This window comes from Carassius gibelio, chromosome B17, assembly GCF_023724105.1.
Source record: "Carassius gibelio isolate Cgi1373 ecotype wild population from Czech Republic chromosome B17, carGib1.2-hapl.c, whole genome shotgun sequence".
NCBI classification, from domain to species: Eukaryota; Metazoa; Chordata; class Actinopteri; order Cypriniformes; family Cyprinidae; genus Carassius; species Carassius gibelio.
This window is the reverse complement of record NC_068412.1, coordinates 11,227,601-11,241,975: the sequence shown is the minus strand read 5'-3', so window position 1 is coordinate 11,241,975 and position 14,375 is coordinate 11,227,601. Positions and strand designations below refer to the sequence as shown.

Here is a 14,375-nt window from a genome sequence, read left to right as displayed (position 1 = left end):
AGTCTCAGCGGAGTCATTCATTAAGAGGGATGTTTTCATGCCAGACGTCTCACAGACAGACATGCTGTTTATAATGATCAGTTTCACGCTGAGAAGGATCCACTTGTTGATATGTCACCCGACAGCAACTGTTAAACCCTTATACTGACACTTAAAGGTGCTCTGGGTCATTTTTACTCATTAAACAGCTTTACGCAAAAAAATGCGTAAATGACTTTCGACAAATAGGTTTGATGTTAAATGATAAAATATTCAATTAAATTAAACTGTATTTGAAGTATTAAACATTACTAAAATAAAATAATTATAAATAATATAATAACAACAACAATAGCCTACTACTACTGCTGCTAATAATTATAAAAAAATTATTTATTTTCCATTATGAAATTATAACAAAATTCATTTATTAAATTTGCATTTGAAATATTTTTTATTATTATAACAACATATTACAAGAATATTCATTTGAAATATAAAAAAAATTACTAAAATGAATTACTATTATTTATTACTTTCACAACATTTCATGTAACATTACGGTAATATGCAATCATTAAAATGTTATTCCAAATATGTACATTTTATTCAGAATAATAAATTACTCAAATTTAAAAATAATGATAAATAATACAGAATGATTGTAATGATCATTTATCATTATTATTATTACTACTACTACTAAAATGTTCAATTATTAAAACTGCATTTGAAGTATTAAAAATTACTAAAATCTAAATGTTATGCAATAGTACATTAAACAATGAATTCCAATTATTACATTATTAATTATAAATTCAGAAATGTATTATTATTATTTTGTGATTTTCCTGTGCTTATAAAAAAGTGCATCTAAACAAAATAAAAGGCAAATCAAACTAAGTAATAACACAATCTAAAAATTAAACAGACAGACCAAAGCAATCGAGGCACATGTGTGTGATTCACCAGCCACAAAATTGTGAAAAAAATTAACCGTCCAAACGTGCAGCGCCTTTTATGGAAAATAGAAAAATGGATGGCACATAGTTTCCATGCTTCCTCTATACAGTGCAAAAAAATGTAAAAAATACTATCAAAACAGATCACATCACCTCAACTTTATTGCTAAAATAAAATAATATATGGTAACTAGAAGTGACGGTGTGAACATCAGCCATTCATGATAAATATTAGCAAACAAACTAGTTCATATAGTTATTAGTTTGAATAGTTTAAGTCATAAGAATAGTGTAAGGGTCAGAGAGAAGACAAACGATGGCCATCAAAATCTAATTCTATCATTTTACATTCTATAAAACAAAAAAGTACACTCTTGACCCTTTCCAATCCAAAAGTGGGTAAAGGACACGGAGAGCATATGAACACTCGCTGTACGGCGAGACTGTGATCGAGCTGGAGTCTATGATTTCATATCCACTGACAGGTGGTCAATACTCACTTAACTTCAAATTAAAAACTCATTCGGAGCAAATGGAAAATGATATTTCTGTCCTGGCAGCAAGACTGGCCATGACCCAGCAGGCGATAAATTCGACACAAGGCCACTTGTCCTTGAAGGCCGACCCGTCAGCAGAGAGACTCGCTCGCGCTCACTGTCCCGCCTACAGCTCTGATGTTCCTATAAGGCCACGCAATCACACCCAAAATGACTTCGACAGAGAAAATACACTGCTTATGAAGGCTCAAGGCTCACAAAGTTTCACAAAGTATCTTGTTGCTGAAGGTTTGAGAAGATATTTTTTATTTTTTTTACTTTTTCTTTCACAAAACACACACACACACACACAAATAATATTTTATATCCCCTAACCCAAAACGTACCCCTTACAGAAAACCTGTTTGCATTTTTACACTTTCAGATAAAAATCATTTACTATTTGCATTCATTTCTTTCCCTCGTAGGGACCACAGGTTGGTCAAATGTTAAAAAAATTCAGGTTTTACTATCCTTATGGGGACATTTGGTCCTTACAATGCATGTAGCATAAACAAGGACACACACACACACACACACACACAACGACTTGTGTGTCACCCAGCTCACGTCCCAGGTTTGTTCCAAGTGTCACTACTGAAGTGGAACAAGATGATGATTTTGTAACAGTGTGCAAGTGTAGATAAAGCTGTCTGTTTTATAAATGGCTTGAGCAATGTCTTTTTGGAAAGTCATCTTCATTAAGCTGTAATGCACTGCATTACTGTCCAAACAAAATCATCAGTGGCTTACAATATGGCAGACATCAGCAATGTCAAAAGTTCAGTATGAAGATAATACATTTAAAAGACAAAAAAATGTTAAAAAAAACAAACTTTTACAGCATTGTAGTAATACTGAGACTTAATTCCACAGGCACACACTGACAGACTTTGTCCTCTATGACTACCAAAAGTTTGGGGTCAGGTCGATTTTTTTTAAGAATCTAATACTATTATTCAGCAAGAACACATAAATTAATTAAAAATATGAAAGTAAAAACATTTACTGTAAAATGATAATGATTCCTATTTCAAACAAATGCTGTTCAACTTTCTATTCATCAAAAAAAGAAGAAAAGGTTTACATAAAAATATTAGGCAGCAAAATAATAAAGGAAATCTGCAAATCAGCATATTAGAATGATTTCTGAAGGGTCATGTGACCAAACATAATAAAACGAGTGTGTTCTTCATAATAATAAATACATTTGACTTGTGTTGGTGTAAAATGTTATTTGAATCACTAATCACTCACAACTTAATCGAACCCATTGCTTGGACTGAAATAGTGCTGGAGTCCCAGTAAAGTGGTCTTTGCCAGATCACAGCAGTCTGCCGAATCCTCCATATAATAAACAATTTATAACTGGCATGAAAGATCGGGAATTGCACTCATTACAGATTTTGTTGATGCACTTGCAGCTTTACCTGATTTGCATAATTCCTTTAGCGAATGAGGTGCTAAAACAATGCAGATAGCACGTGCAAATAAACGATCAGCGGATCACCTTGGGCTGTAACCCAGCCTGAGATGCACCGAGGGTTCACAGACAGCAGCCAATTTCTCGACTGAATGCTTTTAGTAATCTGCGTAATTCCACCGGTATTGGTATTGACTGCTTAAAATCACCACGACTCTGACAAACGTAATCAAGTGTTGCCAGCGTAATTACATAAGAATGCTAAGGAGCACTTCTTGTGTCCCCTAACATCTCCATTTTGGCAGACTCCAGTAAACAAGAGTGGAGATCAGAATGAAGTGCAGTATAATTCTGCATACATTTTTGGCTCCGCAGGCATAGACATCATACTCACACAGACAGTGTGTTGTAATGTAAGACTGTGGTGTTGGGTGACAGGCTCAAGCAGGGCGGCTGACAGTCTGTGTCTTTGATTTCATAACCAGTGGCACATTATTGATGGAAACATCTCCAATCTCCCTCCACCATAGACCTCATTTAATCGCCTGAGGTTAAAGAGTGGAGTAAAGTCAGCTGTTTTTAGACTGACTCTGATCATGTAGGGTGAAGTGTTAACTGTAGTCCTGCCTCGACGCTGGGCTATATTTAGAGCAGAATAGACACAAACCAACCCCTCTCTGAGCAAAACATGCCACATCTGCTCCATTCAAGTGATTTGCTGCCACGAGACTCGATGTGTTTTAGTATTCACCCGATGTTAAGTACTGTAAGTGGCCTGACACATGACAACAAATGTAGCGGCTTACTTTCTAATATGTGTTCAGATGAAGGCATGCAGCACACTAAAAGCCTGCGAGGAACGGGCTGCTTTGGCAGCAGCTGTAAATAAACAGGGAATGGTGGATCTTATAAAGAGTGGGACTGAATTTTCGGATGATGGAAGTGTTTGTACCAGAGCTCACCAGTATAATAAAATACAAAATGTTATGCAATAAACCGTGGGCTTCTGTAGGTATCTTTTCGAAAGAAATTCATCAAACCAAGGTGCAAATTACAGTATGAGGGAGCTCAGAGGGACTGATTCCACTAATGAAGCTCTGAATATAGAAGTCAAAATTGCTACTTTTAGATGAAATAACTTTTTTCATACCAGCTAGTTGCAAATGAAGCACTGAGATAAAAATAAAAACTATGTTAACATTAAAAAAGTTAATAAAAATAACCAAATCACTAAACCTTTTACAAAAATGTTAATGAAAAAACAAAAACATAAAAACAAAAATGAACTAAATATTTACCAAAAACTATAAAAGTATTTAAGTGACAGTAAAATAACACTGAAAAACTTTTTTGTTTTTTGTTTTTGTGTAAACCATATACTGTATATGTCTCAACAAATTTGTCAGAATGTACAAGAGAATGCACAAATTTGTCGTCTAGTTTTTCAGAGTGCGAACCATCTACAGTCTCTTCAGAATGTACAACAGACATCAAACTATAGCAACAGTAATCTGTTTAGTTAATGAAAGCAAAATGAAAAAAAAAACCTGTATCTCTATTTACATGTCATTAAGTTGAATTTCTATAGCTCAAAAAGTAGAGCAAGGTCATAAGTTCAATTTCCAAAGAATGCATGATACAGTATATCTTTAATGCAATGCAAGTAACTTAAAAAAACATATACCACATGCTTGAATGTAAATAATAAAAATAAATTAAGATGCTTCCAATGCTAGAGGCAATTTTGGATGTGCAAGAAAAATCTTAGCAGAAACTTCTGCCCGAACTTTGTCACTCCATCTGAAAGTTTTGTGTGTAATTCACACACTGCATCAATCCATCTCTTATAAATGCCACATTATGAAATACTGGAGTGATGGCATGATCATTTTTCAGCTGCTGAAACCTTTGCTTGAGAAACTGCCACAAGAATGTACAACAAACTCTAATAACTGTTCTACTTTTTTTTTACCACGTACATCTAAGCATTATTCTCTTCACAAACTGTCACATAAATGAAGTCATCATGAATGTCACTCAATTTTAAAGGGACATTTGCACCAAAAATGGAATTTCTATCCTCATGTATTCACCTTCATCTCATCCCAAACTATTTGTACTGTAATTTCTTTCTTCTGAAAGAAAGATATTTTTGGAGAATTCTGGTAACCAATCAGTTTTGGTTGGATAAATAAATAAATAAATAAATAAATATTTCAAAATATCTTCTTTTCTACAGAAGAAAGTCATAAAGTTTTGCAACAACATGCAAATGAGTAAATTATTACAGACAATTTTCATTTTCCCAACTACGACTGAGGTCACAATTCATTTAAAGTCCAGTTCTCACCATTAAAATAAACCATACTACTATACAATACTATAAACTACTATACTATATACTAAACAAACTAATTTTGCCTCAGTAAACTCCTCTATTTGCTGCTTATTAATAGTTAGTAAGGTAGTTGTTAAGTTTAGGATTAGGGACGTATATTATGGTCATGCAGAAAATGTGCTTTATAAGCACTAATAAACAGCCAATATGTTAATAATAGTCATGCTAACAAGCAACTAGTTAATAGTGAGAATTGGTCCCTATACTAAAACACCATGGCTGGGAAGATTTTCAGTGAATAACAACTTCAATTTCATTCTGTTACTCAAATGAAGTTATTGTATGGCACCCGAAGATGCAAAATATAGTAGTATATTACTTTTATGGTACTTCTTTCTATTGTAATTTGTGAAACTGAATCGGTCTCAATTTACTTTTATTCTATGGAAAAGAGCAGCAAGAACATTCTACTTCAATTTTTTTTTTTTTTTTTTTTTTTGGTATTTCTATAGAAGAATGAAAGTCTCAAGTCTTCAAAGATTCAGAAAATGACGGAATTTCATTTTCGGCTAATCTGAACCCTAAACTAAGATCACGTGACTACAAACAAAGGCATTGGTCTTGGGAACCTGGGCAAATGTAAACAGAACAAAACAGAAAAAGCCAACCGGACCAGCTCTCTATTTACAAGATAAGGCTTTCGTTCCATCAGAGTTTATCTTCCGGATCACCTTGGGCTGCAGCCCAGTTCGGGACGCGCAGAGGGCTCGGAGACAGCAGGACAATTTCTCGATTCGCTGCTTTTAGTCATCTGCCTTTGAAAGGCAAACATTCAACCTAATTCTGCAGCGATGCAATAAACATGGAAAATATTCTGCCCAGAGAAAGATGCTACAATCTTCTACTCATCCACATGCAGCATAATTTCAAAACAAGCTATTTCACATAACAGGCTTAAGTGGAGGAGCTTATAACACACACACACACACACCATCAGCATGCAGACAGAAGCCTGTGTGGAGCGCTTACCTTTTCGAAGGTGTGGGCGCCCCGGAGGAAATGAGAACGGTATCGTTCATGGCGTTGGCCACTGGCCTCAGCTGACTGCAAAATCACAGAGTTCCAGTCAAGCCTAGACACAAACCTACGGATGACGCTCCAAGCTTTCCAAGCGCGCGAGGGACATCAAACCGCTCTAAGAAGTGATGTTATTTTTGAAGTGCACCATTTGAGCGCACATTAAACTTCCTCATCATAATCGCCTTCCAGATGCACACATTTTCATTTAATGCCATTTGCCCAAACTTAATTAAGTTAACAAGACCACAAAAGGGTTTGGAGGAAGTCTAATTAAAGCTCCAGAAATCGGAGAAGGCTGGGAGAAATGGGAGGGGGTGACACTGCAGAAGGTAATTTGTGTGAGTAAACAGTGCCACGGGATCCATCTGGTCCTCATAAACACACACATGACAGGACCTCTCGCTTTATTTGATAAGGGTTATTCCATCATTTTGATGTTATAAATCGCTTTTTGTCGACTCACTGTTTTTGGTTTTGGGTGGCTAATTCCTATTAATTTATAAAATCTTATTTGTACATTTTCATACAATCTGCTGGTGACCCAGTGATGCTGAGGTTTAGGGGTTGACCTTCAATGCTTGCCTTATTTCGAGAAATCCCACTTTTTTTGTAAAAATCCCATTCAAAGGAAGTCACCATCTTAAGAATTCCCTTTCCTTATATTACATCAGTTTCTGAGTGAAAACGGTTTCTATACCACATTTTTAAATCTCCTTCTTTCATGTGTCTTTTTTCTTTTTTAACCGTATGTTTGATGCATTTTCACAAATGTTTTCCATACTTTTTCCAGTTATTTATGATCAATGGATAGTATAATAAAATAATAAAATATACTACTTATATTACACTGTGATTTTTTGTGAAATTGTAAATAAAACTTTATTGAACTGAAAGATTACTGAAGTACATTCTACAAAAAAATACTATCTCATTCTTTCTACTTCAAATATTTGTTTAATTCAATGTGATATTAATTTCTTTGTAAATAATTGTGAAATTTGTTATCAATTTCTGAGTAAACTATACCATTTTGTTTTAATCTAGTTCTTTTATGTTGTTCGATACATTTTCACAAATTTTCCATAATTGAATAAAAATTGAATGAAAAATTATGATTAATGGATAGCTAGCTTCAATATCAGAGTTTAGCACTTGGAAATGTTAAAAATTTATATTAACTACAGAAATTTCCATAACTTTTAAGTGACTTCCTAGTCTGAAAATCATAATTTAAAAACGTCCCTGATATTCCTTGCTAATATAAGGTGTTTGTCTTCTGCGATCGAAAACACAATCTCTTTAAATGAAAGGAAACATCCAAAGAATGTCGTTCCTTAGTTGAGTCGCTCAGACGTTCGGCGCATTAGCATTACCGAGACGTCCTAACGTTAATGTTCCCTGAGGCTGCTAGCATCGTGTCACGCGACTCGTGAAACGTCCTCATATTGCAATCCGAGCAGCCGAGCTGTGGCATCCTTCTGAGACCTTGAAGGAAATAGTGACCAGCATCGAGCAAAGTGATCCAACACATGGCAAGCAAATCCACAACAACAATGCTAGACGTTTACTATAACTGCATGTTAAGAACACAAAAGACTAATTTTCTAATTATGCATTTCTTTGCAATTACTCACTCACCTCCCGCAAGCCAAAGAGCTGCCGTCTGTCAAGCAGATAGACGTAAGCAGTGACCGCTCTGTCCAGCTGCGTGTCCTGCTCTGTGCTCAACTGAAGGAGCATCTCAATGCACAACACTGCTGCTGTCTCCAAGGAAACCTGACAGTCACGTGACACGGTGACGATCCAGACACACTCTTGCTCTCTCCTCTTCCCTCTCTCTCTCTCTCTCTCTTCCAGCCTCCCGGCTCCTCTGTTTAGATGCACATACAGTACTTTCAGCCACTCATATTCTTCCCTAAGAACATTTCAAATTCTCCGATCTTTGTTTCCAGCCGCCCACATTAGTCCTAATCCAGAGCAAACAATTCCCTTTTTCCAGCGGAGAGCTTCATTTACAACACTATTACAGAACGCAGTGCAGCCTACACAAAAACAATAGTCTAATACTTTAAGTGCAAATCTAGAAATTTCCACAACTGACTAGTTTTAGAATAATAGAATAATAATAATTAGACACCTAAGACATGCTTCATACAGCCATTTCCATACATTTTTCAAGCCTATCACAAAGTTTTGATAGAGCCCATGCAGTTACTCCATGCTGTTTACCTGTAAACCTGTGTGTCAAAGAAAAGCGATTATCTACACTGTGTAAAGAAAGTGAATGTGCCACTCTATGATGTAACAGTGTGGCTATGCACCACCTCTGACGAAGAAAACCAATGCCTGCAATCACTGGCTGTTAATTATACATTTATTATACATGTCTATGCAGAAACCAAACGATAAAGAAATGCAAGAAGACACCATGCAGTGCCAAGCTGCAGATAAACCGTCTTTGCATTGTCTTCCTAACATTGGGAAAGAACGGATTAACTTTATTTTTAATGAAGATCCAGACCACATCAGTACGAACTTGGTCCTTTGTGCACTCCATTTTACTGCGGATTTGTTTACAAAAAAGGTACATTTTCAGAAAGACTGATAATAAAATACGATGTTGTGCCAAATATATTGGATCCAACGTCACACAACATGAGTATGAGGAATTAATTTGTGATTTTATTACGTGATCACTATTGCTTTGTCTGCTATTACAATTTGTTTGATATGTGTTTTTGCATTTTTAAACTAAATCACTGCAGCGTCCGTCTATGATGGATGTAGTCTGTCAAACATACACAACTTTTAGCCAATCACATGTAGTGGGCGTTCACTTCCAAGTCTAGAATCTGCCAGGGCAAATTAAATGAGAGGGGCCTAAACAGGAGCGAAAATAGCCTATTACTTCATTTAATTTATGATATAACATGTTTTTATGTAAAAATCTTGATGACATTATAATTATAAGTGGACCACAGAGAATGGTACAAAAATAATAAAATAGGCAGTTTGACCCCTTTAAAGGTCATTCCTGGCATATGGCATTTTGGCGCTGATGTGTGAATGGAAGCAGTATGGATAAAGAACAGAAAACCATTGTCTGTGTGTGTGTGTGTGCGTGAGTGCGTGTGTGCGCGTGTGTGTGTGTGTGTGTGTGTGTGTGTGTGTGTGTGTGTGTGTGTGTGTGTGTGAATAACACATGCAGTACATTTACTGGACAAGGTAATCTGGCATGTTTACTAATAATGCGTTTCAGGAGTGAATAAGGCTGGTAGTGAATTTTTTGTTGATTTTTTTTGCAAAAGCAGTGGTTTGTACTGTAGGGATCCAGGGAGACAATCATATTTTGCGAATCCTTGGCATCAAAAAGATGGGAGAAAAAAACCTTTAACACTGACAGCACACTAAAAACACTCTGCAAGCTTCTTCATAAAGACAAAATAAATCTACTAAATTAAACTAATGAACTAGTCAACCCTGAGCCATCACCTAAGAGAGCATACTACTGCAGTCCTCAATGCTAGATTGATGTGGTAAATTAAGGGAGTATGGGAAACTTTGATGCCATTCTAATTCAATATATCTCTCCAATCAATGTGCATATGGTGCGGTATGATCCTAAAAATGTAACCCACTGGTAACTAGATAGGGATTCTTCAGCTCTAATTTGAACCTCAAATGCTACATCTTAGCTAATCTCCAACCACTCAAATTCGTCAAGCAGATCAAACCAGGATGAATCCGTCTCCTAAATTCTGATTAGCAAACTCCTCTAGATTCAAAGCCAGAGACTGACAGGTCTTAGATGTCAGACGTGCTACGAATGTAGATTTATTCATCCCGATGTTCTGTCCTCAGCAGAGAGGAAGGCAAAAATCACGCTCACATCTTTTTTATGAGGTCAAATGAATTACATCAAGGGCCGTTCACAGGCGCTCTTCTCCTCTGGTTAATTACAGGGAAGTGAGTACTTTCACAGAGCCCGAGCTGGAGAAATATGGAGCATCTTATATCCCGTCTCAGCTGAAAGTTATAAATATGCCTCTGGTTCAGGGCCCACATCTGCAGAGAAACATCAGTGCTATATGACCTTGGCTGTTTATATATCAATGTCTGTTTCTGCTTCTTTACATTACTTCATGCTGATTAAGCAAATAAAAGAACGAGGAGCGTCAAATGCACATTTGGTTTCCAAGTTTAGTAAAATAATAAACATTTCATCAAATCGACCTTATTGACTTTCTCCAGTACCTTCCTACAAAGAAGATTTAATATATATGGGTATATCATTTTAGTTTTTTACACCATAGTTGAAAAAGGAACAACATTTCGTCCCCCAAACTAAAAAAATATTTTTTGAATTAAAATGGTTTTTACATTTTTTTTTCATGCTCCCAAAAATATTATAATACATTTTAATCCATAACTCAAGAATATTTTCATCATAGGAGAGGTGTAATCGAGTCTTTTTTTCATGCATTTCTTTTTCTAATGATTCAATAGATCTGTGAGCGTCCATCACTGACCTATTTACCATCCATACAACCCACAAACATTCTGTCAGTGGTTCAAGAAACGATATGCTTTGCGCCATTTTGATTCATTTATATCCACTGCAAATTAGTCACAGACATCTGTCCCTGCCTATGGTTCAGCATGTCCTAAAGAACTCCATCTGTCAAACAGGAGAAGATCTGAAAGGCATGCGTTCATATGCCATTAGCTGTCAGAAAAACAACACTCCAGCAGTTCATCATAGAAATTCATCTCACTTAAAACAACAACAACAAGGCTGCCCACAGAGTTCCTGTGTCTGTCTGATTCACGGGGCTGAGCAGACCTGATTTTCCTTTTCTCTGACTCTGCCACGACCAATCAGAACGAGGCGGCCTGCAGCTTGTGACAGTGGGATGTGGAGGATCATGTTGATGGATGTCACCTTGAGGTCAAAGCCAACAAGAACACTATGCTGTCCAATTGTGAGGGGCAGTAACGGGCAGTCAGACATGTTTACACTGATCTGCCAGCTACCCAAAGAGCAAGAGATGGTCATGACGGGGCAGAGCTCTAATAATGAGGATCCTGATTTGTTTTCTGTTTCTAACCAAAACTGAAGCAACTGATGACATATAGCTCTTCAACGCAGTATCAAATAATAGAAATCATGAGAAAAAATTAATCTGCCAGGAAAATGAGATATATGCCAAAATGTTTGGAGTCATAAATAATTACATAAAGTGTGACCAATAGTAATATGCAACCTCATTTGAAATATGTGATTCTAGCGACATCTCTGCAAAATTAACAGAATAAATAGATGAACGTGAATCTACAATGTTTTATTATGTTGGATGTTGTACTGCATGCATCACGGCAATTTAGTTTGATAGCGCTAAAAGGTTAATGCTCCGTTAAATTTGTAAATAACATAACACCTCTAAATTAAAAACATAATCAAACAAGAGTAAAAAAAAAAAAATGCATGCATTTGCTGAAGAAACCAACTATTTTATCTTGCTTCAAATCTCTTAGCTCTTTTTTTTAGCAACTCGTGACTCTGCATAGCAAATGCAATAATATACCAGGTCCGCTACTGAGCATGTTTACTACAGGTACAGTACATACATATGGAGCTGGTTATGTGAGGCAAATGTCAAAATTATTTAGGTCATAAATGCTGCACTATGGTAAAATTGTTTCGAAGTCATAACAGTATTTTGCAAAGAACTGTTTAAAAACAGGAATAAAATGTGCTGGTGTTTTACTGCCTCTATTGCTCCGCTAGAAACAAGTGAATTGTATGCATGATAGATTTTCAGCAAAAATGCAGGCAGATGCATGTATTTCCAACGAGCCTAGGTTAGTAATACATGTATTAGCAATTTAGTAAGCATTTATGACTACACCAATGAGATTTATCTCAGCAGAACCACTTCCTTCAATACTCAACATAAGAATGCATAAATCTCTGTCTGAGCGGAGGGAGACGCTCAATGAAAAAGACTATAATATCTGTTGGAGTCCATAAAAGTGGCATTGTTACATTCCAGAGTCATAGTAAACAGCAAACACTGGAGGCTTGAGATTGATTTAGCACTAAAGAAAGATCATTTGGCCCACAGGCACCTCAAACTACATTTAGATAAGTCGAGAGGACATTTTGTGACAGAAGGGGATGAATCGAGTATTCAGAGTGCATGTTTACTGTCAGAATGAACCTCTTTCTTACTTTTTAATATGTAAATGCTCTTATTGTAAATTACTTATCTGTGCACATTACAGGGGAAAATGTACGTCTTTGTAGTCTTTAATCAAAATGTGATAACTTGCTCAACCTCAGAAATGATTTTCCTTGCCACTTACATAATTTTCTCATTTAAATCCTGATTGATTCTGAAATATGTCACATTACAGAAGTTAAATGGGCGGCGAATGCCATTTCATGTCTTTAAATGTGTGAAAATGTGCTCCGCATTGTAATCAAGTTCTGATATTCATCTATTCTAATTCAACACTTTCATATCTCTAATTGTTGCATGGCCAATAAAAGCAAGCATTACAAAAGACTCTTACTCTCTTTATCCCTAAATAGGAAGCGTTATTTGAAAATACATTTCTACAAGTCTTTCACACAAGGACTATTTGAAGCTGATGCTATTCGAGTGGTACAAAGGGATATTTCAAGAGCAGTTTTAATTGCTTAGCAATCTGAAATTGGGAACTAAAAATAGACGATGCTGGCAGCTGAACACGAGCTGGCAAATGTGCCCTTCGGGTGAGTTCAGAGGCAATTTCATCATTAAGAGTGTGTTATTTCATCATTGACTTACACGCAAAATTGCATTTAGAATTCAATTTAAAACAGATCTAAGCATAATTTGAAATACATATTTGATCTTAAATACTATATGCCTCAAGGGATCTCATATTTTGCATGAAACAGGAGTTTAAATTTTGAATACGAAATACTAGATCTGCATGTATTCGTAAACCAAAATTTAAAAGCACAGATTAAATGTGTGGAGCCTTTGAACCTTGAAATTGAAAGATCTTTAGAAAATATATAGGCTTTATATCTATAACTTTATCTGAGAGCTATCGGACTCTCCATAGACAGCAAATAAACTTTGAAATGCTACTATGTCCAGAAACGTAGTAAATACATCGGTAAAACAGTTCATGTGACATCAGTGGCTCAACTTCAGTTTTGCGATGCTTCGAGAATACTTTCTTTCTTTTTTTTTTTGCAAAGAAAATAACAATTTATTTACCAACTTTTCTCCACCGAGTTACATCTTCCACCATTTTAGAGAGTAGCCAAGAACGTATTGGACATAATCAGTGTTTACGTTCGGGGGGGAAAGTGCGCGAATGAATGTAATTTGTGTAATAATTGTTGTTTACAGGGAAAGCATGCGTATGCATTGAAATGCTCTCTTAAATGGTTTAAGACGTAACTCGGGGGAGAAGAATGGTCGAGTAAAATATGTTATTTTAGTTTTCTTCGCGCAAAAAAAAAAAAAAAGTATTCTCGTATTATCGCAAAACTGAAGTTAAGCCTCTGATGTCACATGTCCCGTTTTAATAATGTATTTACTATGTTTCTGCACCTGGAATCATTTCAGTTACGTTGCTGTCTTGGAGGGTCAGAAAGCTAGAAACTTGCATGATTCTACATCGGAGCTACTAGAAGTCAAAAACAATGTTTATGAAGCAGAAATTAATTATTGCAATTGTAATGTTGACAGTAAACCCTGTAGACATGGTGTTGCGTCATTCGCAAACATATTTAGTTTTGTAATGCGGCATAATAAGTGAAACAGGACAAAATTACACCCTACACTTAATTTTTATCCACCAGAAATTGATTGGATTGTGAAAATATGCATTTTATACCAGAACGGTGATTGACGGCTGGAGGGAAAAGGTTCAAAAGTAAAAGTAATTCATGACATCAGTTAAAAGGTAAAGTCATTTCAAAGGCAGGAAAAAATTATTAGATTTAAAAACATTTGTAAAAAAAAAAAAAACGTTCAATAAGACCAGGAATGTTA

At 35.8% G+C, this 14,375-nt stretch overlaps 1 protein-coding gene across 3 annotated transcripts in view; it reads right to left on the bottom strand.

The window, feature by feature from the left end:
- Positions 1 to 14,375, bottom strand: part of LOC127976612 (dystrobrevin beta) — a 38,899-nt gene that overhangs the window by 12,200 nt on the left and 12,324 nt on the right. For 2 of the 3 annotated variants that reach the window (XM_052581168.1, XM_052581167.1), the window contains exon 11: positions 6,268 to 6,342. The exons of the other annotated variant lie outside the window; for it this stretch is intronic. In XM_052581168.1, coding sequence (XP_052437128.1) covers positions 6,268 to 6,342 — 75 coding nt within the window. The remainder of the gene's footprint in view (positions 1 to 6,267; positions 6,343 to 14,375) is intronic. 3 annotated transcript variants of the gene reach the window in all.